This window comes from Nerophis ophidion, unplaced genomic scaffold, assembly GCF_033978795.1.
Source record: "Nerophis ophidion isolate RoL-2023_Sa unplaced genomic scaffold, RoL_Noph_v1.0 HiC_scaffold_40, whole genome shotgun sequence".
Taxonomy (NCBI): Eukaryota; Metazoa; Chordata; class Actinopteri; order Syngnathiformes; family Syngnathidae; genus Nerophis; species Nerophis ophidion.
The window spans coordinates 432,175-457,949 of record NW_026906962.1 but is presented as its reverse complement, the minus strand read 5'-3'; the positions used below and the strand labels follow the sequence as shown (position 1 = coordinate 457,949).

The 25,775-nt window shown below is 38.7% G+C and overlaps 2 protein-coding genes across 2 annotated transcripts in view; one reads left to right on the top strand and one right to left on the bottom strand.

Annotated features, from left to right (window-relative positions):
- Positions 1 to 21,737, top strand: part of LOC133546730 (zinc finger protein 568-like) — a 45,424-nt gene extending 23,687 nt beyond the window's left edge. Inside the window, exons 4-6 of the mRNA XM_061892532.1 lie at positions 2,513 to 2,657; positions 15,051 to 15,305; positions 18,385 to 21,737. Of these exons, the coding sequence (XP_061748516.1) occupies positions 2,513 to 2,657; positions 15,051 to 15,305; positions 18,385 to 19,550 (1,566 nt within the window). The 3' untranslated portion in view covers positions 19,551 to 21,737. The remainder of the gene's footprint in view (positions 1 to 2,512; positions 2,658 to 15,050; positions 15,306 to 18,384) is intronic.
- Positions 1 to 25,775, bottom strand: part of LOC133546744 (gastrula zinc finger protein XlCGF8.2DB-like) — a 458,486-nt gene that overhangs the window by 146,146 nt on the left and 286,565 nt on the right. The gene's annotated exons all lie outside the window — the stretch shown is intronic.

The following is a 25,775-nucleotide window of genomic DNA, read 5'->3' as shown; positions in this document are numbered from 1 at the left end:
GTAGCAATGATTGTCACACACACACTAGGTATGGTGAAATCTGTCTTCCGCATTTGACCCATCCCCTTGTTCACCCCCTGGGAGGTGAGGGGTGCAGTGGGCGCCCGGGAAACATTTTGGGCGATTTAACCCCCAATTCCAACCCTTGATGCTGAGTGCCAAGCAGGGAGGTAATGAGTCCCATTTTTATAGTCTTTGGTATGACTCGGCGTGTTAATATATGTTTATGTTGAAGTATTTGGCAGACGCATTTATCCAAAGTGACATACATAAAAAATACATATAAAACAATCACTGAAAACATGATCATTTAAGGGAAGAATATAATAGAATATCAATACAAAATGCCAAGACAGAATAAACTCCCTGCTGCTGCAGCAACAGAGATAGTCTATAGGTCCGTAAGATACATAGATATCTAATGTATTCATACATTTTTTTATGTAGAACATATGCATGTATATACATATATACATGCATATGTTTTTTTCCCCTTCTCTGGGATTATATTCCCAGTATTGATCTTGGACGTCTGGTCACTTATAGCATATACAAATATTCTGTTACTGTTAAGCAAACAATGAATAATAAAACACACCAAAACATGTGTCCTTTTATCATAGTTACACGTATGACGAAAATCAGTGTTTTTTAGTGAGGTAAGATTAACTAAATGCGCCGACTGTTCATTGCTCCTGCCAAATTAATTGCACTGAGTGGAGCGGATCACCACTCCAAGATGGAGGCCGACTGTTCATTGCTCCTGACAAATTAATTGCACTGAGTGAAGCGGATCACCACTCCAAGATGGCGGCCGCGCGTCTCGTCTCCTCAGCGCCAGTAGCAGACGTGCTCTATACCGCGTCTACTTATAAGATGACTATGGTTATAACGTTAGCAGTGAGTTTACAGCCTCACTCATTCAACTACACAGCAAATAAAAGTCACATTACTCAGCCAATAAACTTTAGCTTACAATCAAAACTTACCCTTCTTTGTGCATCTTCAAATGTCGAACGAAATTGGAAGTTGTTGCGTCTACATATTCGAACTGCATGTTTTGCATACGGCAATTCGTTTTTTGTTGACCAAGTCGTAGTTTTTTATACCCGGACGAAACCAACGTTGGCATATTTTTTTTCTCAATGGCGCGTTGTTTAAGAATTATTCTTCCTTGGTTTTCCTGCAATTTGATTGGATGAGTGCTGTGGGAGCAAAACAACAGTACTAATTTGATTGGCTGTTGTACTGAGAGCATACAAGCTGACCTGCAATGTGATTGGCTGTTGTACTGAGAGCATACAAGCTGACCTGCAATGTGATTGGATGAGTGCTGTGGGAGCAAAACAACAGTACTAATGTGATTGGCTGTTGTACTGAGAGCATACAAGCTGACCTGCAATGTGATTGGCTGATGTACTGAGAGCATACAAGCTGACCTGCAATGTGATTGGCTGTTGTACTGAGAGCATACAAGCTGACCTGCAATGTGATTGGCTGTTGTACTGAGAGCATACAAGCTGGCCGGCAATGTGATTGGCTGATGTACTGAGAGCATACAAGCTGACGGGAACAACACGCAGACACACACAAATACTAAATGAAAGATACGGAGCGCTCCTGAATAACTTTTTAATCTTTGGGTTTCGGGGAAAGTAGCAAGTCATGTCAAGTCAAAAGGCTCAAGTCCAAGTCAAGTCACAAGTCATTGATGTTAAAGTCTAAGTCGAATTGCAAGTCTTTTTAAATGTGGTCAAGTCGAGTCTAAAGTCATCAAATTTATGACTCGAGTCCGACTCGAGTCCAATTCATGTGACTCGAGTCCACACCTCTGGTTCGTGTGACATCACGTTCTGTGATATTTGAATGTTTTATTAATGTTTTGTATGAAAATAAATTATCTAGGAGTAAAAGGGAACCACAATAAAAATACGTGGAATCAGGCAGTAATATCGCTACAATTTCTAGCACTTTCACTCTTGTCATTGCAATAAATGTCGCACGGGGGCGCCACTGAACCCCAACATTAAAGCTTTGTTTGATATACTTTGAATTTATTTTTGAAAAACAAGACACTCGTTTATATCACATTGTTATTCAAATAAATATTACAGGTTATAAAAGCATGGTAACAGTGACAGCAGGCAATATCTTATATAGAGCTACCTCTTCGTTAACTCGGCTGTGACGTCATTCCCAGCTTCCGGTGTAAACGGAAGGCAGCAGAAGAGAGCAGTACTGCCTTGTAACGTCAAGTGTGCAGCACATGGACGGAGAAAGACAGTCTTATTATTTGTTATCCAGTTTGAAATATTTACGTCGTATAAAATACATCTTTGATTCTTTATGTAAGGATAAAGTGGTCTCGATGCTCTAGAAGCACTGTGCTGCTTCTCGTGCTATCTTTGCTTGTTAGTTAGCTTAGCTCGCTAGTTAGCTTAGCTTGTTAGCTGCTAACAGAAGACACAGAAGTTATCAACACATCGCTAAGTAGAGATCAAGTGTGAGAGTAAAGTGTTGTGATTGTGTGAAAATGTGCGAAAGAACTATAGCAAAGTATGAGGAGGAACTTTGTCTTACAAAAGAGGAGAAGGAGCGACAACATCAACTACTGGACGCTGTTTTCAAGAAACATCAAGTTGTGTTACACAGAACAGGTTTGTTTACTTCTTACTCTCACATCTTTACTAACTTTACATTTCATTATTAACACTTCTTCAGTAGGAAGATGCTTTGTCTTGTGGGGATGATGCAATGCTTTGATTTAGATCAGGGATCTCAAACACGCGGTCCAATTGCGGCCCGCGAGACGTTATTTTGCGGCCCGCACCCGTTCGGGCTCCAGTACTCTGGAATGCCCTCCCGGTAACAGTTCGAGATGCTACCTCAGTAGAAGCATTTAAGTCTCACCTTAAAACTCATCTGTATACTCTAGCCTTTAAATAGACCTCCTTTTTAGACCAGTTGATCTGCCGCTTCTTTTCTTTCTCCTATGTCCCCCCCTCCCTTGTGGAGGGGGTCCGGTCTGATAACCATGGATGAAGTGCTGGCTGTCCAGAGTCGAGACCCAGGATGGACCGCTCGTCGGGACCCAGGATGGACCGCTCGCCTGTATCGGTTGGGGATATCTCTACGCTGCTGATCCGCTTGAGATGGTTTCCTGTGGACGGGACTCTCGCTGCTGTCTTGGATCCGCTTGAACTGAACTCTTGCGGCTGTGTTGGAGCCACTATGGATTGAACTTTCACAGTATCATGTTAGACCCGCTCGACATCCATTGCTTTCGGTCCCCTAGAGAGGGGGGGGGTGCCCACATCTGAGGTCCTCTCCAAGGTTTCTCATAGTCAGCATTGTCACTGGCGTCCCACTGGATGTGAATTCTCCCTGCCCACTGGGTGTGAGTTTTCCTTGCCCTTTTGTGGGTTCTTCCGAGGATGTTGTAGTCGTAATGATTTGTGCAGTCCTTTGAGACATTTGTGATTTGGGGCTATATAAATAAACATTGATTGATTGATCGATTGATTAATATGAAAAATTAATGTTGGTGCGGCCCGCGTGTTTTATATGAACGGCGCCTAACAGCGGTGTACTTGCATACTCTTGATTCTTCCGGGAGACTCCCAATTTTTCAGTGCCCCTCCTGGGGTAATCATTCTCCCGAATTTCATCCAAAATAACAATATTAAGGGGGCACCGTGGAGGAACTGCTTTTAGCATCCTCTACAACCTGTACAAACAGCGTGCCAGCCCAGCCACATGCCGTATTTGGCTTCTGTAGATGCAGTAAACAACTGCAAGACATAGTTGATCAACAGCCATACAGGTCACACTGAGGGTGGCCGTATAAACAACTTTAACACTGTTACTAATGTGCGCCATGGTGGAAAAGCGGACGAGACGGCAGGTTGTAGAGGACGCTAAAGACTGTGACATCGCGACACGCCCTTAATATTGTTGTCCAGGTTAAAACCGGGAGAATGCTTGCCCCGGGGGATTGTCGGGAGGGGCACTGATATTCGGGTGTTTCCCGGAGAGATCGCCACAGTTGGCAAGTATGTTACGAGGGCGGGAAAGCCATTCAAAGAAGGTGAATTCATTAAAAAGTGCATGTTGGATTTTTTAAGACATATTTTCTTGCAGCCCAGCCTCACCCGGTTTCTGCATCCAGTGGCCCCCAGGTAAATTGAGTTTGAGACCCCTGACTTAGATTCTTCACGAAAAGGGGACAGTTTGAGGTTGATGTTCCTCTCAGTTTGTAACAATGTGTGATTGATTGATTGAAGGAGTTATGAGAAGTTTGCATAGGAAAGGGTACACTTTCATCACGGTACACATTCACTGCTACAAGAAAGCCTGAGATGCTTTCAGTTGAAATATATATTTGAACTCACACAGTACTATGTAGAAAGTAGCATTTAAAATACAAATATACTGCAAGAAAGTAAATGGAAATATAATTTCAAGTAGATAAAAGGCTATGTTTATTCCCAGTTACGAGTAGCCGCAAGCAGTAATATGTTTTCTTTTTGATAGGGACTTCCACATGTTGGTGGTATGGCAGGCAAACACATTAGAACCTTTTTTGGAGTGAGATCTAGGTTGAATGTGATTTGTACAACTACCTTTGGTGTTATAATGGTGAATATATTTTGAAGTATCTAGACAGGTACATGGGTATTTTAGTGGTATGGTGTATCTTGTACACCAGACCAACTGCAAGAAGATGTACTCTGTCAGATACCAAGAGCCTCCCCACGTTAAGGAAATGGTTGGCTGAAAGGTGAGGCCGAGATGGACGGTTAAGCAGAAGCCCAATCATTTGGTTTTGGGCTGTCTGGAGTTTGTTTTTCAGGGCTTTTAAGGCATCACGGTAACAAACATGAACTCCGTAGTCAAAGTGGGGTTAAAGGCCTACTGAAATTAGATTTTCTTATTCAAACGGGGATAGCAGTTCCATTCTGTGTCATACTTGATCATTTTGCGATATTGACATATTTTTGCTGAAATAATTTAGTAGAGAACATCCACGATAAAGTTCGCAACTTTTGGTGCTGACAAAAAAGCCTTGCCTTTACCGGATGTCGCAGACAATGTCGTCACAAGTGTGGGGGCTCCTCACAACCTCACACTCTTTTTACTGGGAGCCTCCAGCAGCAAGAGCTATTCGGACTGAGAAAATGACAATTTCCCCATTAATATGAGCGAGGATGAAAGATTCGTGTTTGAGGATATTGATAGCGACGGACTAGAAAAAAAAATAAAAAATCAAGTTAAAAAAAAAAGGTTATTGCATTGGGACTGATTCAGATGTTTTTAGACACATTTACTAGGATAATTCTGGGAAATCCCTTATCTTTCTATTGTGTTGCTTGTGTTTTAGTGAGTTGAGTTTGAGTTTATTTGGAACATGCAAGCATACAACATGATACATCACACATACAACATGATACATCACACATACAACATGATACATCACACATACAACATGATACATCACACATACAACATGATACATCACACATGCATGCATACAACATGATACATCACACATGCATGTATACAACATGATACATCACACATACAACATGATAAATGATAAATGATAAATGGGTTGTACTTGTATAGCGCTTTTCTACCTTCAAGGTACTCAAAGCGCTTTGACACTACTTCCACATTTACCCATTCACACATACATTCACACACTGATGGAGGGAGCTGCCATGCAAGGCGCCAACCAGAACCCATCAGGAGCAAGGGTGAAGTGTCTTGCTCAGGACACAACGGACGTGACCAAGTTGGTACTAGGTGGGATTTGAACCAGGGACCCTCGGGTTGCGCACGGCCACTCTCCCACTGCGCCACGTCGTCCCTTACATACATCACACATGCATGCATACAACATGATACATCACACATGCATGCATACAACATGATACATCACACATACAACATGATACATCACACATGCATGTATACAACATGATACATCACACATACAACATGATACATCACACATGCAACATGATACATCACACATGCATGTATACAACATGATATATCACACATGCAACATGATACATCACACATACAACATGATACATCACACATACAACATGATACATCACACATGCATGTATACAACATGATACATCACACATGCAACATGATACATCACACATGCATGTATACAACATGATACATCACACATACAACATGATACATCACACATGCATGTATACAACATGATATATCACACATGCAACATGATACATCACACATGCATGTATACAACATGATATATCACACATACAACATGATACATCACACATACAACATGATACATCACACATGCATGTATACAACATGATACATCACACATGCAACATGATACATCACACATACAACATGATACATCACACATACAACATGATACATCACAATTTCCAGTTTCTATTTTCAACATGTTGGAAAAGGAGTAGGAAGAAGCAGAGCTTATTTATTCCTACCCCTTTTCTTTACATAACAGTTGCTAAAACTTTTGTTCACTTCCTGTTCTCAATGTATTCACAATGTATACTCCATAAGTAATAAGTAATCACAATAAAATTAAATAAATAAATAATTGGTGAAGTAAGTTTTATTCCATACGATGAGATAAGTACGATTATTTTGAGAATGAATGGGTGAATAAAATCAGAATGTTTATTATCATGGTTCTTTTTCTTTCTACTTTGTAAACACTTCCAGTTTGAAGAGTTTCTTGAAGTGGATGATATTAGTACATTGTTTGATTGCTTTGCTTAATCCATTCCATCATTTAATTCCACATCCTGATATACTGAAGGTCTTAAGTGTTGTACGTGCATACAAATGTTTGAAATTACATTTTGCTCTAAGATTATATTTCTCTTTTGTTGAGAAGAATCGTTGTATATTCTTGGGAAGCAGGTTATAGTTTGCTTTGTGTATAATTTTTTCTGTTTGCAATTTCACTATGTGGTGGAATTTCAGTATCTTTAATTCAATAAATAAAGGGTTTGTATGTTGTCTATATCCAACATGATGTATTATTCTAACTGATCTTTTTTGTAACACTGTTAGTGAATGAAGTGTACTTTTGTAATTATGTCCCCATATTTCTACACAGTAACTCAGATATGGTAACACTAGTGAGCAGTAGAGAATATAAACTGATTTTCGGTCCAGAACATATTTTGGCTTTCTACATTATTGACGTATTTCTTGTTACTTTTATGTTGTATATTTTTTACATGAGATTTCCAGTTCAATTTATCATCAATCATTATACCTAGAAATTTGGTTTCATTTACTCTTTCAATTTCTATTCCGTCTATTTGTATTTGTGTTTGACACTTCTTTTCTACTGTTACCAAATGGCATTATTTTAGTTTTACTGAGATTCAATGATAGTCTGTTTTTGTCAAACCATTTTTTTAATTTGTTCATTTCTTCTGTTATTATTTGTATTATCTTCTGTGTGTTCTCTCCTCAACAAAACGCTGTTGTTTCATCCGCAAATAATACTAACTTTAAATCTCTTGTAACTTTACAAACGTCATTTATATAGAGATTGAATAATTTAGGTTCCAGTATTGATCCCTGAGGTACACCACAGGATATATTTAGTGTTGTAGAAGTGTGTTCGCCTAGTTTCACGTATTGTTTCCTGTTCGTTAGATAACTTCTTATCCAATTTAAGACTAACCCTCTGATGCCATATCATTCCAGTTTTTTGATTAAAATATTGTGATTAATTGTGTCAAATGCTTTAGTTAGATCCATAAACACTGCTGCTGCACATTTTTTACTATCTATTGCATTGGTCATTTCTTCTGTGATTTCAATTAAAGCCTTTGAAGTTGAAACATTAGCTCTGTATCCATATTGGTTCTCTTCGAGTATTCTATTTTTATTTATGAAACTCTAATCTTTTATTGAACAGTTTTTCAATGATTTTAGAAATTTGTGAAAGTAAAGAAACAGGTCTATAATTTGTAAATAGATGTTTATCTCCAGTCTTATAAATTGGTGCAACTTTAGCTATTTTCATTTTGTTTGGAGATGTACCTGTTTGAAATGATAGGTTACTAATATACATTAATGGTCCTGAGATCTCATCAATAACCTTTTTTATCGTATCCATATCAATTCCGTTACAATCAGTTGAAGACTTTGATTTACATTTTTTCACGATTTTAACTATTTCCTCCTGTGTCACATTTCTGAGGAACTTGGAGTTGGGATTTTGCTCAATGGTATCATTATAGTCCTCAATTGAAACTGGGTCTGGAATCCTTTCTTCCAATTTTGGTCCAATATTTACAAAGTAGTTATTAAAGCTTTCAACTACTTCCTTTATGTTGTCATTATGTTTATTTCCATCTAAGATATGGGTGTGAAACTCTGGCCCGCGGGCCAAACATTGGCCCGCCGTTTAATTTCATTTGGCCCTTGAGGCAATATCAAATTAACATTAGAGCTGGCCCGCCGGTAACACCACATTCACCGCTAATACTCATACTTGCCAACCCTCCCGATTTTCCCGGGAGACTCCCGAAGTTTAGTGCCCTTCTCGAAAATCTCTCTGGGCAACCATTTTCCTGATTTGCACCCGGACAACAATATTGGTAGCGTGCTTTAAAGGCGATGCCTTTAGCGTCCTCTACAACATGCCGTCATGTCCTCTTTTCCTCCATATAAACAGCGTGCTGGCCATGTCACATAATATATGTGGCTTTCACACACACATACTTGGCCAACAGCCATACAGGTCACACTGAGGGTGGCCGTATAAACAACTTTAACACTGTTACAAATATGCGCCACACTGTGAACCCACACCAAACAAGAACGACAAAACATATTTCGGGAGAACATCCGCACCGTAACACAACATAAACACAACAGAACAAATACCAAGAACCCTTTGCAGCACCAACTCTACAATATACCACCAAATCCCCGCCCACCTCATTTTAATTTTATTTTCAAATTTATTAGCCTGTGGAAAAAGTTAATGTTGGTTTTTGCCTCAGAAGGCTGCAAATAGAAAAGAGGCGTTAATTTTTTAAGTTAAATTCTATTTAATATACCACTGATGTTTTTTCCTTTGTTTTTTAAAAGTTGATTTTGCACTATTACGTTATATAAGCTCTGCCTGTTCCATGGGAGGAAGCCTGAGTACCCGGAGGGAACCCACGCAGTCACAGGGAGAACATGCAAACTCCACACAGAAAGAACCCAGGATTACTCAGGACCTTCGTATTGTGAGGCAGATGCACTAACCCCTGTTCCACCATGCTGCCATATTTAAGCCTTGCTTGTTTAATATTCATTACAAAACTTGTTTGGGTCCCTATTAAAAGGCAATGTGTTCAACCTTGGCCCGCGGATTTGTTCAGTTTTAAATTTTGGCCCACTCTGTATTTGAGTTTGACACTCCTGATCTAAGAAGTATTGGGGGTAATCCCTCTTAGTGCCATTTTTAATAATGCTATTGAGAATGCCCCATGTTGCTCTCATATTATTTTTGTTCCTGTCCAATAATTCACTGTAATATTATTTTCTACATGATCGTAGTATGTTTGTTAACTTGTTTTTATACTTTTTGTACTTAACTTCTGCCTCTGTAGTTCTTTGTACTATAAATTTTCTATATAGCGTATTCTTCTTCTTACAAGCATTGTTTAATCCTTTTGTCATCCATGGTTGATTATTCTTTCTCTGTTTACTACTGAGTTATCTCCATGGACAATGTTTGTCATAAAGTGTTATGAACTTGTTTAAGAAATGTTCGTATGCTTCATCAACCTCTTTTTCATTGTACACATTGTCCCAATCCTGCTTTTGTTGCTCCATTTTGAAAGCAATCATCCTCTTCTCTGTGCACAGTCTTTGAAATGTCCTTTTGTCTTCCGTGTTCTTTTTGCAGTTTCCATCATATATTGTAAAAACTGGCAGATGATCCCTAAAGTCGGTTATAAGTAGACCACTTGTGGTGTTATTATCAAAATCATTGGTAAAAATATGATCAATAAGTGTGGCACAGTGTCCTGTGATGCTGCTTGGCTTTGTGATTTTAGGATATAAACTGATGCTGTACATTGTATCAATGAAGTCATCAATAGACTTTTGTTAGTTAGGGTTCAATAAGTCAATGTTAAAGTCACCGCATAAGAAAATTATTTTTTGACCATTGTCCATGTAAGTTGCCTTGATCCATTCTTCAAATGTTTCTATACTTGACTTAGGTGATCTATATATACAACTGATTACTATGTTTTTGCTATTTTTCTGACATATTTCAATGGTTATACATTCTAAGATATTATCTATAGCTAATGACATGTTTTTTACCACTTTGAGGTCCGGGTTTTTCATCACATACACAACTACTCCTCCTCCATTTTTGTTGGCTCTGTTGATGTAGTTTAGTTCATATCCTTCCAGATCAAAATCTATTCCTTTTTTTTATCATCAATCCATGTTTCTGTGACGGCGATCACTTTGAAGGGTTTTTTGATGTATTTCAAAAAGTTCTCAATGTTGTTGTAGTTTGCATACAAGCTTCTGCTATTAAAATGAACAATTGACAATTTGTTATCACTTTTAATGATGCTATTGTATTGCTCATCTTTGTAATAAAAACAATTATTACTAATGTGGGGGAAAAAAATTGTATCTGGATCTATATCGTTTTCCAAATCCTGGTTTTTGTGCTCTTTGTTGCAGAAGTTTTGTAGTTCCATATTTCCTTGCTCAACAATCTTTGATGTCGTTTCAATAAAGTCTATAAGTGTAGATGGATGCAGTCCTGAATCTAGGTCTTCTTTTTTAGTCGTCCCTTGCAGCGTAGTAGTGTTGATGTTGAATTTAGGTGCTTGTTTTCTGTCAGAGTCCATTATCATCGTTGTTGTGGAAGCTGTGTAAACTTCAAATTTGTCCAGGTCTTTGATGTCATTGACAACAATTACTCTTGCCTCTGGACCTCCATTCAGCTTGATGTAGATTTTACAGTTGGCGCTCCAAGTTCCCTGGATTTTTCCCTGCTTTCTCAAGTTGCGTGCTTTCTTGGCGATTCCAGCATTATGTTTAGTGAGATGCTCATTCATGTACACATTTGTTCCCTTCAGCTTCTTTCCCTGTCTCAGCAATGCCATTTTAGATGTTCTGTTTACGAGTTTCACGAGCATGACTGGAGTGGCGTTGTTGTCTCTTCTGTTCAGTGGGATGCATGTTTCGATGGTATTAATGTCGATTTCAATTTCCTTTGATTGCAGAAAGTTGACCACTTGCTGTTCTGCCGAGACAAGGTCCATTTCATCTGGTTCACCTTCATTATTCACAGCCTTCGCATAGGATCTTGGTTTAATTCGGTGCCTTGTCACGATGATATCATTCATTCGTTTATCCTGCTCCATTTCATCTATGATATTCCACAGCATGGAGTTGTCTTCTTGAAGGGTCTTCATTTGTTGGCGCATATCTTCTTGAAAGGTCTTCAATTGTTGGCACATATCAGAGACTTCATTTTTTCTGGTGATGATTTGAGTTTGCAGACTTTTCACATCTTATTTGTGTTCTTCCATTGCTTTTTTCAGATCTTTTTTTATTTCTTTCATTTCTTCTTTCATTTCTTTCCAATCTTCTTTTAATTCATGGAGTATTTTTAGTAGTACTCCTTCTTGATTCCCATCATGTCCTGTTTCCAGTCTCAAATCTTTGTCCCAGTTGTGTCCTGTGTCGGCTGACACCGAAGGTTTTGGGTTTCAGTCTTCTCTTTAACTTTTGGCATTGTGGCAGATCGATGACATCAGTGACTCTTGTGTCTTAAACGGCAGTTACTTTAGCAACTTGCAGCACGTTTAACTTGTTTGTTCCAACAATGCGTGCATTGCGTTGTTCACAGATCGATTTCAGGTGTTAGTCTGTCAACTTATAACACTGCGACGTTGGAAGCACTTTAAAACAGCTGTAAACTCGCCGTAGCTTTTGGTTGCTAGGCAACCGCTTTGAGCTGCGTTAAGGCGTCGATGGCTTGAGGCAAACGGCTCTTCCAACTTGCCTCATTTCAGCGTATCAGTGCCTCACAACTGACCAAAATGAGGTCAAGGATGCCAGGTGACTCTCCTGTGGCTGTGATCGCAAATCAGTTGTCAAAATCTTCAGAATAAATAAAAAGTCCGGTAGCAAAAGCGGAGCCTTTTTCTTTTGTGTCCTTTCTCGTGAACAGGAAGTGACGTATTAGTGAGTTTAATATTACCTGATAGTCGGAGGGGTGTGTCCACGGGTGTCTTGAGGCCAGTCTCTGAGGGAAGTCGACGGCAGCTGTATGGACGGCGCAAGTTCAGCTGATCTCCGGTAAGAGGTGACTTTTTAACCACAATTTTCTCACCGAAACCTGCTGGTTGACATTTGGTCGGGATCCATGTTTGCTTGACCGCTCTGATCCATAGTAAAGTTTCACCTCCAGGAATTTTAAACAAGGAATCACCGTGTGTTTGTGTGGCTAAAGGTTAAAGCTTCCCAACTCCATCTTTCTACTTTGACTTCTCCATTATTAATTGAACAAATTGCAAAAGATTCAGCAACACAGATGTCCAAAATACTGTGTAATTACGCCATTAAAGCAGACAACTTTTAGCTGTGTGTGGTGCACCGCTAATATTTCCTTACAGTCCGTGATGTTTTCACCAATAAACTCCGCAGGAAATTTAAAATTGCAATTTAGTAAACTAAACCGTCCGTATTGGCATGTGTTGCAATGTTAATATTTCATCATTGATATATAAACTATCAGACTGTGTGGTGGCTAGTAGTGGCTTTCAGTAGGCCTTTAAATGAGTGCTTGTGTCAGAGTCTTAAGTGTATTTCTACCCACCAGCGGGGTGATCCTACTATATAAGAAGTAAGGGTGTATGGAATGCCGGTATTGGTAAAGTACCGTGATACTATCCATCCATCCATTTTCTACTGCTTGTCACGTTTGGGGTCGCGGGGGGTGTTGGACCCCATCTCAACTGCATTAATCATATTCGGTACTAAACCGCCTCTAAAAAGTACTACTTCTATGTTTACATCAAAACGTTTTGCCATCACATCTTCTTCCGTTTTTTTATTTGTAATTATTTATATTATGTTTATAAACTCAGGAAAAATGTCACTGGACCCATGAGGACTTTGAATATGACCAATATATGATCCTGTAACTACTTGGTATCAGATTGATACCCACATTTATGGTATCATCCAAAACTAATGTAAAGTATCCAAACAACAGAAACATAAGTGATTATTACATTTTAACAGAAGTGTAGGTAGAACATGTTAAAACAGAAAATAAGCAGATATTTACAGTTAATGAACAAGTAAATTAATAATCCATTTTTTACCACTTGTCCTTAATAATTTTGACCTAATAATAATAGAATATAAATGACACAATATGTTACTGCTTACGTCAACAGACTAAATTAGGAGCTTTTCTTTATATACTTACTACTAAAAGACAAGTTGTCCAGTATGTTCACAAACTTGCAATAGGAAACATGTTTGATGTACCCCAAAACATTTTTTATTTAAAAAAGCCAATAATGCACTTTTCTGTGATCCCTTTTTTTTAGAAAAGTATCAAAATCCATTTTTGTAAAGGTCCCGGTACCAAAATATTGTTATTGGGACAACATTAGTAAGAATATAATTTGTCGGTTGATTCTTTGACTACCTGAGTAGTCATTTTTTCACTGGAGAGATTAGTCTCTACGATGCAGCCAAGAAAGTTAATCTAATTTTTGTTTGTTATAATATTGTCGCCCACTTTGACTGTGAAGTTATTTACTTTTCTGAGGTTAGGAATTGACCCAAAGACCTGTGTACTTGCAGGTACCGGGGAGAGTCTTAATTTGACAGTTTGTCATTGAAAGCCTTGCTAGTCTTGGTCTTGAGGATTGTAGCTTTGCTTGTTTTGTGGCTGTCAGCCTCGGTTCTGTTCTTCATGGGTACAGAAAATGATGGAATGATCACTTAAGCCGCATACAGTAGTTCCACTTGTGGTGATTTGAGACTGGTCAGAAGTAACAAGGAGGTCTATGAAGGTTTAAAAGGACTCACTCACCCTGGTAGTGTGCTTAATGAGCTAAGTGAGACAATGTTGGTGGCACAGCTTAGTGAAGGTTTTAAAAATGGGTGCATCCTTTCAGGACATATCTGTGTTCCAGTCCCCAAGAAGTAAACCTGTATCAACATGTTTACACTAAACTCACACACTCACCAAATACATTTTATACTGTAATCAAATCTAATAATTTCGCTTCCTGATTTTCACTTACATGCATCAATAAGTGAAAGTAAACATTTATTTTCAGTAACCAAAGTAGTCAACACTTGTTTTATTAAAAGCACATAAAGTTGACTGACTTTCCTTCAGCGTGTCGTAGATGGTCTCCAATTCCTAAAGAGGAATTGTTGATGGAGATACTCCATAAAACAGCACATAGTAAAACATGTTTTGGTAAAAGTTCCTTTTGGCCCAGCCAACAAAATGACCTCAAGAAAGTATGTTGCATGATAACAAAAACATACCATGAATGTTTTTTTTGTTTTTTTAGTGATTTTGGAGTTATATTTTTTTTATTTCCATGATATTGAAGTTATGGTAATGACAATATCCTTATAATATTATGGTTAAGTTTACAGATAAAGTTTAGGTGTCATAGACCGTATACACAAAACAATATTTACACACTTTACATCAGTGAAGTTAAGAATGCTTCAATCAATCCTGCCTCGTACTTATAAAAACTTTTCAAATTGCCCCCCATCAAATTTCCGAGTCTGTTTTTGTACTCACTGTACCACTTTTGAATAATTTTTAGGAAAAAAGTAGGTATTTCCAGTGTTTTTATTGGTTGTTTTGCTACACACTTTTAACACAACACACAAAAGAACACAAATCATGTCATTGTGTTAACAGTGTCAGTTCAAAACTATTTCTATACTCTCTTTATCTTATTTACTTATTTACCCAACAGACGTCCAGCAGCCCCCTCACATTAAAGAGGAAGGGGAGGATCCACAGCCCCCTCACATTAAAGAGGAAGAAGAGGATCCACAGCCCCCCCACATTAAAGAGGAAGAGGAGGAAGTGTGGATGAGTCAGGAGGGAGAGTGTCCTGTAGGGCAGGAGGAGGCTGATGTCAGCAAGTTTCCACTGACTGTTGTCTCTGTGAAGACTGAAGAGCATGAAGACAAACCACCTGAGTCCTCACAGCTTCATCACAGTCCAAGTAAGCTCAACATTATACAAGATTATACAAGAATGACAAACACATTTCAGGAGGACATTCTCACAGTAACACAACATAAACAGAACAGAACAAATACCCACAATCCAATGCATCCGTGACTATTCCTGGCTACATTATACACCCCGCTAGCACCAAACCCTGCCCCCCCCAACACCGCCCACCTCAAGCGACACACGGGGGGGGGGTTGGTGCCAGCGGGGTGTATAATATAGCCAGGAATGGTCACGGATGCCTGGGATTGTGGGTATCTGTTCTGTTCGGTGTTACTGTGAGGATGTCCTCCCGAAATGTGTTTGTCATTCTTGTTTGGTGTGGGTTCACAGTGTGACGCATATTAGTATGAGTGTTTAAGTTGTTTATATCACAACCTTGAGTGTAACCTGTGTGGCTGTTGACTATATGCCTTACAATCTCGTACGTGTGATGACAGAAGCGGCGAAATGCATGCGTCGGGCTGGCACACAGATAGCATGGTGTAAAAGCGGGCGCGATGACATGTCGCAGAGGATGTTAAAAGTAAAGCCATCACGGCGCGCCCTCAATATTGTAGTCCGACTGAAAATCGGAGACTATTAGCCCCGGGTGATGTCCGGGAGATGCACCAAAATAAGGAAACCTCCCGAAATAACCAAGGGGGTCGGTGATTATGCAGCTGAGCCTCATCAGAGTGGCCAAAGAGCTGCATGCGGCTCCGGAGCTGCGGGTTGCCCACCCCTGTTCTAGATGTATTAAGAGTTTATTTACAACATTAATAATATATACATACTATGCCAAATTAAAAAAGGTAAGCTTTTAGTAAATTTGTTTGGGATTCTGTTTTTTGTAATTGGTTTTCAATCTTCATTATTTACTTCAAGTTATTACAATACCTCTGTCTCTCTCTCTTATGTATGTATATATATATATATATATATATATATATGTATATATATATATATATATATACATATACACACACACACACACACACAGGACTGTCTCAGAAAATTATAATATTGTGATAAAGTCCTTTATTTTCTGTAATGAAACTAAAAACATGGAAATGTCAGACATTCTGGATGCATTACACATCAACTGAAATATTGCAAGCCTTTTATTATTTTAATATTGCTGATTACGGCATACAGCTTAAGAAAACTCAAAAATCCTATCTCAAAAAATTAGAATATTTCCTAGGACCAAGTAAAACAAAAAGATTTATAATAGCAAAACAAAATCAAACATTTGAAAATGTCTAATGCACTAAGTACTTGGTTGGGAATCCTTTCGCATGGGTTACTGCATCAATGCGGCGTGGCATGGAGGCAATCGGCCTGTGGCATTGCTGAGGTGTTATGGATGCTCAGGATGCTTCGCTAGTGGCCTTAAACTCATTAGCATTATTGGGTCTGGTGTCTTACAGCTTCTTCTTCACAATACCCCACAAATTCTCTAAGGGGTTCAGGTCAGGGGAGTTGGCAGGCCAATCGCGGACAGTAATGCCATGGTCAGTACACCAGTTACTGCTGGTTCTGGCAGATCATGCTGGAAGATGAAGTCATCATCTCCATAGAGCTTTACAACAGATGGAAGCATGGAGTGCTCTTGGTACACAGCTGCATTGACTCTAGACTTGATTAAACACAGTGGACAAAAACCAGCAGCTGACATGGCTCCCCAAACCATTGCTGACTGTGGGAACACACTGGATTTCAAGCAACTTGGATTTTGCTCCTCTCCAGCTTTCCTCCAGACTATAGCGCCTTGACTTCCAAATGAAATACAAAATTTGCTTTCTTCTGGACTCTGGACCACTCTGCATAACAGTGTGGTACGCCAGCTGCACTGAAGCAGACAAACAGGCGAATTAGAGGGTCATAAAGTCTGCACAAAAAAATATCGGCTGCCCCCTCCCCTCCTTGAAGCATTTACATAACTCCCGTTGCCTCAAGAAAGCAAAAAGCATCACCAAAGACAGCACACACCCTGGCTACCACCTGTTCCACCTGCTACCATCAGGCAGGCGCTACAGGTGCTACAGGTGCATCAGAGCCAGAACAAACAGGCTCAGAGACAGCTTCTTCTCCAGAGCTGTCACCATGTTAAAATCTAACTTATAATAATAATAATTCACCCCTGTACAATATCATGCCCTAATACCCTACTGTGCAATACTGATTGTTATTTATTACTTCCGTACTCTTGTCTTGTTCTGTATATTGTACAGTATTTTGTATTTCTACAGTGTGCTGTATATTGTACAGGATTGCTTGTTATTTTTATTGGATAGTTGTCTGTTTATTTCAATTGTTAGTTTTTCCTTTATTACCCCTTGTGTTATTTATTTCACCCCATATTTGTTCCCACAACCGCCACTCAAGTTGGAGTCTTTAATCTCGTCATATGCAAATATAATGACAATAAAGTCTATTATGTTCTATTCTATTCTATTCTAATTGGGCTTGCACGCTGTCAATTCAGGATATAGGGGGCGCTAAAGGCAGTGCCTTTATGGCACTCCCTGAATATTGTTGATCTGGTAAAAATTGACAGGGGCTTCGAGAGAATTGGTGCCCTGAAATTAAGGGGTCTCCCGGGAAAATTGGGGATGTGGGCAAGCATGACCTATCAAGCGCCGTTCAGATTAAACTCATGGGCCGCACCAACATAAAATTGTCACATCGAAGCGCGCGCCGCATAATAACGTTTCGCGGAACGCAATTTTGCCCGCGGGCCGCATGTTTGAGACCCCTGCTCTAAACCAAAATCATAATGATCAAAGACGTCCAGCACATTAAGGTGAGTTAAAGTTCATGAAAAGTTTTACTGTCAAGCTCTTACAAACTGTTCTCAAACACCACACACATCATTGTTTTTGTTTTTCAAGATATAGATGGATGCTGTCTTTTGAATGTAGGTGGAGAAAATGAATAACTTTATAGGGGTGGGCCAAAGAAAAGGTAAACTAAATAAATGCATAACGTGGAGTGCTGTCTATTTGGCCTAACTCACCTGTGAATAGTTTGAATACTGCAAACTTCAATACAGTAACACCTCATTTGTGTTTTATGTTCTGCAGACGTCCAGCAGGTGTCAGCAGAGAGTCATGAAGAGATTCCCTCCAAGCAGCAGGAGTGGAGCTCCAGTGTGGGACAGAAGAAGCTCGAGACCACTCATATAGAGGAAGAAGAGGAACTGTGGGAGCAGCTTCCAAGGTTGGAGGAGGTTAATGACGAAGATGATATAAAGTCAGAACCAGACAGCATCTTTGCTCCACTGTCAGACATGGACCACATGATGTCAGACTCTTCTGATCACAGTGACCACATCCAAAAACCTTTGAAGAGTAAAAATGACTCTGAAGGTGATACGAGACATCAAAATAACAGCAAACACTTTGACTGCTCTGAATGTGAAAAATCTTTTAGACATAAGAGTAATTTTACAGTACACATGAGAACACATACTGGAGAGAAACCTTATACTTGCCCTGTTTGTAAGAAGAGTTTCTCCAGAAAGCAATACATGACCACACACATGACAATACATACTGGAGAGAAACCTTTTACTTGCTCTGTTTGTAAGGAGAGTTTCCCCAGAAAGAATGACATGACCACACACATGAGAACACATACTGGAGAGAAACCTTTTGCTTGCTCAATTTGTGCTAAAAGATTCAACGCTAAGAGTATCATGACATTACACATGAAAATACACACAGGTGAGAAACCTTTCACTTGCTCTGTCTGTAAGAAGAGCTTCATCAGAAAGCATCACATGACCACACACATGAGAACACACACTGGAGAGAAACCTTTTACTTGCTCTGTCTGTAAGAAGAGTTTCTCCATGAAGCCTGACATGACCACACACATGAGAATACATACTGGAGAAAAACCTTTTCCTTGCTCTGTTTGTAAGAAGAGTTTCTCCACAAAGCGTAACATGACCACACACATGAGAACACACACTGGAGAGAAACCTTTTATTTGCTCTGTTTGTAAGAAGAGTTTCTCCAGATGGCAACACATGACCACACACATGAGGACACACACTGGTGAGAAACCTTTTCCTTGCTCTGTTTGTAAGAAGAGTTTCTCCATGAAGCCTGACATGACCACACACATGAGAATACATACTGGAGAGAAACCTTTTACTTGCCCTGTTTGTAAGAAGAGTTTCTCCAGAAAGCAATGTGTGACCAAACACATGAGAACACACAATGGAGAGAAACCGTTTGTGTGATAAAACAATCAGGTTTAAGTATCAGGACAGTAAACACAAGTGTGTAACAGTCATGGAAGCTGCAGGGATGTAAAAACACTCAAACGGTGATTGTGCTAAATGTACTTTAAAAACACAGCATGATTAATATGAACGTATATTTTATGTTCAATGTTGTGCTTCTTATCTTCTACTCTTATATGTTGTCCTGTAATGACTTTTTAAGTTGTGTGCATTTATTGAATATTATATATGTTGCTAAATTTTTATTCTATTTTCCCATTGTTAAAGAGAGGTCATCTTATTTTTTATTTTTTTTTCCAACACATTTTCTCCATTGCACTTTATTGATGTTATTTTCCAATTAAAAGTATGAATTAATAACATTGTTAAAACAATTTGGACCCTAAGTTCGGACACAGATTCATCGTCATCATCATCATCATCATCATCAGAATACTGGATGAAACTTTAACATTACTTTTTTTAATATAAGTGTGACCTCAATATTCCTCGATAATAAGACTAAAAATAGAGATTTAAGTACCATATTAGAGTGCCTCTTGTAGTATTCCACCTCGCCACATTGTGAGAAGTGGGGGCTAGCAGTTGCATGTTTTTATCATGTTTTATCAGCGAGGAAGACAGCATTTGTCTTTATTTTTTTGTCAGATTCAAGTTTTAATGTTCTTTTCATTAATAAATTAATCACTATGGCTGGCAATATTAAGGATTATTTATAGATATTTAAGAACAAATTCCCTCCTTGACAGGTAGCAAAATGACTCCACAAAATGTGAACTAGCAGCTGACTCAGTAAATATTTTTTTAATTTTCTAATTAGTTAACTATAAAGAGTAACATCCATCCATTTTCTACCGCTTATTCCCCTTTGGGGTCGCGGGGGGCGCTGCTGCCTACCTCAGCTACAATCGGGCGGAAGGCGTTGTACACCCTGGACAAGTCGCCGTCTCATCGCAGGGCCAACACAGATAGACAGACAACATTCACACTCACATTCACACACTAGGGACCATTTAGTGTTGCCAATCAACCTATCCCCAGGTGCATGTCTTTGGAAGTGGGAGGGGCCTATCCCCAGGTGCATGTCTTTGGAGGTGGGAGGGGCCTATCCCCAGGTGCATGTCTTTGGAGGTGGGAGGGGCCTATCCCCAGGTGCATGTGTTTGGAGGTGGGAGGAAACCGGAGTACCCGGAGGGAACCCACGCATTCACGGGGAGAACATGCAAACTCCCCACAGAAAGATCCTGAGCCCGGGATTGAACCCTGACTACTCAGGACCTTCGTATTGTGAGGCAGACACACTAACCCCTCTTCCACCGTGAAGCCTTAAAGAGTAACATGACAGTGGAAATTTCACAATAATTCACCAAAAATCGGAAATTGGGAATGATTTCTTAAGATGCAGATGAACCAGGTGGCACCATGCAGTAAAAAAAACGGATGTTTTTGATAAACGAACAAAAACCGAGAGCAACAGGGAACTGTGAAGACAACAAAACAAACCGCTGAAACCCAGCAAAACACTCACAGGAAATGTGGAGCAGACAGCGTCCACAAAATATGTGCGTACTCGAGCTTGACATCTAAAAGGATAGTCACCCGTGAACAAAGAATAATGTCCGGACAACAAAGGTAGCAAGAGGATCAATTGAAATAGTCTTGATTGCAAACAGAAAAAAGGTGAGGGGAAATGCTCGGGGACAGAAGTGAAGCTGCCACGGGAAAACACCAACAAAACTGGGAGAGCCACCAAAATAAAAGCACAGGACAGGAATTCAAACATTAAACAGCGGAAAACACGAACAAAATGTGAACAAAATTTGCCAGATGTGACAAATGGAGTGTCAGAAATGAGCTGAGCCAAGATTGACAGGCTGGATAATGAGGGAGAAGCAATCTAGTGTCATGTCAGCACACTGGGACTGGAAGGCAGGATTCACACAATCTTCTTCTCACTTCTCTCTCATGTGGAGGCTACAGTCCGCATGACAGAAGTCACTACTACAACTACTCTTATTTCATTTAAATGTATTTTTTACTTACAAATTATTATTATTATTGTTTTTTTCATGGACATCCATCATCTGACATTGTTATCCATTACATCATATTTGCATACATCATACATCTATTGTCTGCCCGAAAGATCAAAATATTATTTTTTGTTTATTTCCCAACGATGACACCTGCACCCCTCCCCCACAAAAAGAGAAAAACAGCAAAAAAACAAAGTAATAATAATATTAATAAAATTAATAACGATAATAATAATAAATAGTATAAACAGATAGTAAATAAATACATAGAAAAAAACTATATACATATAGGGAGTAATCATTTTTTTTAAAACAGTTTAATCACTAATTAGAAAAAAAATTAGTCTTATGTGGCGTGACATAATCAACCCAGTATTCCCAGTATGAAGTAAATATCTCTAGTTTATAAATAATAAAAGCTGTTATCTTCTGTGTTTTATAAATGTCCATTGTGATTTCCATCCATTTCTTCAAAGTTGGGCTCTCCTGTAATATCCATTTCCTGGTAATGCTCTTTTTACAAACCACTAGTAGGATATTCATGAAGTATTTCTCTTTTTTCAGCCAATCCTGAGGTGCGATGTGTGAAAAACAGAATGTTACTTTCAAGGGGTGATTTGAAAATATCCTGTAGAGCTTGGTGTATCTCTTTCCAATAGTCCTTTATGGCAGAGCAGTCCCAGAAAACATGCTAGTGGTTTGCCTTTAGATTCCCACAATTTGTCCAACAGGCAGGGGAGTTGTTATCATACTGAGACTTCTGAGAAGGTGGAATAAAACTTTCCCAGCCAAACTCTCCACTTGGGTGAGCTGCTACAAGTCCATTGATATCTCCTTTTTATTGTCCATTCTTCCTCAGATGTAGTTATCCCTCCTTCCTTCTCCCATTTTGTTTTAATATATGAAGTTAAATATGATTTCTTATACAAGCATGAAACACTTCTATCAATAGTTTCTGAATTGTAAACTTTTGTAAATAGTTCAATTAAACATATGCTTGTCTTGACTGTGTTACATGTTTCACCTTCATATTAACAAAATGATGCAACTGCAGATATTGATAGAAGTCTTGTTTTTTTTTTAAAATGTGTCCTTTTAAAGGGGAACATTATCACAATTTCAAAAGGGTTAAAACAATAAAAATCAGTTCCCAGGGGCTTGTTGTATTTTTTGAAGTTTTATTCAAAATTTTACCGGTCTCGGAATATCCCTAAATAAAGCTTTAAATTGCCTTATTTTCGCTATCTTCGAAACCACTATCCATTTCCCTGTGACGTCATACAGTGCTGCCAATGTAAACAAACAATGGGAATACCACAGCAAGATATAGCGACATTAGCTCGGATTCAGACTCGGATTTCAGCGATTTAAGCGATTCAACAGATTACGCATGTATTGAAACAGATGGTTGGAGTATGAAAATATTGAAGAAGAAACTGAAGTTATTGAGCGAATAGCTATTGACGCTATTCATAGCCATAGCATGGCCGAGTAGCTGCGTTAGCATCGCCGGTAAAATGTGCGGACCAAACGATCAGGACTTTCGAATCTTGTGACACTGGAGCAACTTAAATCCGTCGATTGGTAAGTGTTTGTTTCGCATTAAATGTGGGTGGAAGGAAACGTAATATAGTTGCAAATGCATCTGCAGGTTATCCATACATCTCTGTACCATGTCTGCTTTAGCACCCCTGGTAAATAGCATGTTAGCATCGATTAGCGTAGCATGTTAGCATCGATTAGCTGCCAGTCAACATCAACAAAACTCACCTTTGTGATTTCGTTGACGTTATCGTTGCAAATGCATCTGCAGGTTATCCATACATCTCTGTGCCATGTCTGCTTTAGCACCGCCGGTAAATAGCATGTTAGCATCGATTAGCATACCATGTTAGCCTCGATTAGCTGGCAGTCAACATCAACAAAACTCACCTTTGTGATTTCGTTGACTTTATCGTTGCAAATGCATCTGCAGGTTATCCATACATCTCTGTGCCATGTCTGTCTTAGCACCGCCAGTAAATAGCATGTTAGCGTCGATTAGCGTAGCATGTTAGCATCGATTAGCTGGCAGTCACGCCGCGACCAAATATGTCTGATTAGCACATAAGTCAACAACATCAACAAAACTCACCTTTGTGATTTCGTTGACTATCGTTGCAAATGCATCTGCAGGTTATCCATACATCTCTGTGTCATGTCTGTCTTAGCATCGTCGATAAAATGTGGAGACACTCTGGTACATTCAATGGGGGTCTGGCGGCAGACACTTTGGCATCTTGGGGCCAGTGGTGCAACTTGAATCCCTCCCTGTTAGTGTTGTTACACCTTCCGACAACACACCCACGAGGCATGATGTCTCCAAGGTTCCAAAAAATAGTCGAAAAAACGGAAAATAACAGAGCTGAGACTTGGTCTTTGTAATGTGTTGAAAATGAAAATGGCGGGTGTATTACCTCGGCGACGTCACATTCTGACGTCATCGCCTCCAGCGCAATAAACAAAAAGGCGTTTAATTCGCCAAAATTCACCCATTTAGAGTTCGGAAATCGGTTAAAAAAATATATGGTCTTTTTTCTGCACCATCAAGGTATATATTGACGCTTACATAGGTCTGCTGATAATGTTCCCCTTTAATAGTTTCAAAACTGAGCATTTTTTAATCTTTCATTACACTACATGAAGCTGAATTATTTTTTGTTGATCTCTATTGGCAGAGTTTGAAATCGGTACAGCAGTCTTGGAAGTGCATTCGTTTCAATACAATCAATTCTACAGCTAAGGCGAAAAAAAGGAATTAAGTTCCATCGTGCTATGTCATCTTTTATTTTCTTATGTATGGGTAGATAATTTTATACTGATAATGTTGTTATATATTTTGATAAAATGAGGCCCAGGTATTTAAAAGACATATCAGGGGGTATAAATATATATATATAGTCTCCATCCATTTTGGATGGAGACAATAGCTAAGTAAAACTTGAACTATAGAGATTAAAAAAACAATATAAGAAAATATTCCTTTGTGTGTGATTTTTGTACATAATTTCACTGCTTCTGGGTTATAATTATACGAGAGGAGTTGAGTTTTACCGATGTTGATTTTATGTCCTGATAATAGACCCTACTGTTCAAATGAGTGCATTCATTTAGGAAGAGAGTATGTTGGGTGCCAGAGGAAGACTAAAATGTCATCCACATCTGGCCAATTTATACTCTCTCCCTTTAATTATGATTCCTTTAGAATTTCTCTAATCTGTTATTAATAGATTCTTCACAGAGAATCTTTGTTTACAAACTGAGCACTTGATTTTCCAGTGTGCATTCTTTTGTTTATCAAGTTTTTCTTAGAGCATCTTTTTTTTTTTTTTTTCACAAACTGAGCACATTAATGGTTTGTCTCCATGTGTGCATAGAATCTTAAACTCTTCAACACAGAATCTTGTATTACAAACTGAGCACATTAATGTGTTTTTCTCCTGTGTGAATTTGTTTGTTTATCAAGTTTTGTTTACACAGCATCTTTGTAACAAACTGAGCACATTAATGGTTTTTCTTCAGTGTGCATACTTTTTTCTGTTATCAAGACTTTCTTCACAGATAACATTTGATTACAAACTGAGCACATTAATGTTTTTCTCCAGTGTGTATTATTTTGTTTGTTAGCTAAATTTTATTCACAGAGTCTTTTATTACAAACTGAGCACATTAATGGTTTTTCTTCAGTGTGCATACTTTTTTCTGTTATCAAGACGTTCTTACTTTGTGTAATTTTTTGTCTGTTATCATACGTTTCTTCACAGATAATATTTTTATTACAAACTAAGCACATTTATGGTTTTACTCAGTGTGTAATTTGTTTTATTTGTTATCAATAATTTCTTCACAGATAATCCTTTTTTTTACAAACTGAGCACATGAGTGTTTCTCCAGTGTACATTATTTTGCTTGTTATCATGTTTTTTTCCAGAGCATCTTTTATTACAAACCGAGCACTTTAATGGGTTTTCTTTAGTTTGTATTATTTTGTCTGTTATCAAAAGTTTCTTCACGCAGAATCCTTTTTCACAAACTGAGTACATTAATGGTTTTTCCCGAGTGTGCATTCTTTTGTTTGTTAGCACTTTTTTTTACAGAGCATCTTTTATCACAAACTGAGTACATTAATGTTTTTTCTTCAGTGTGC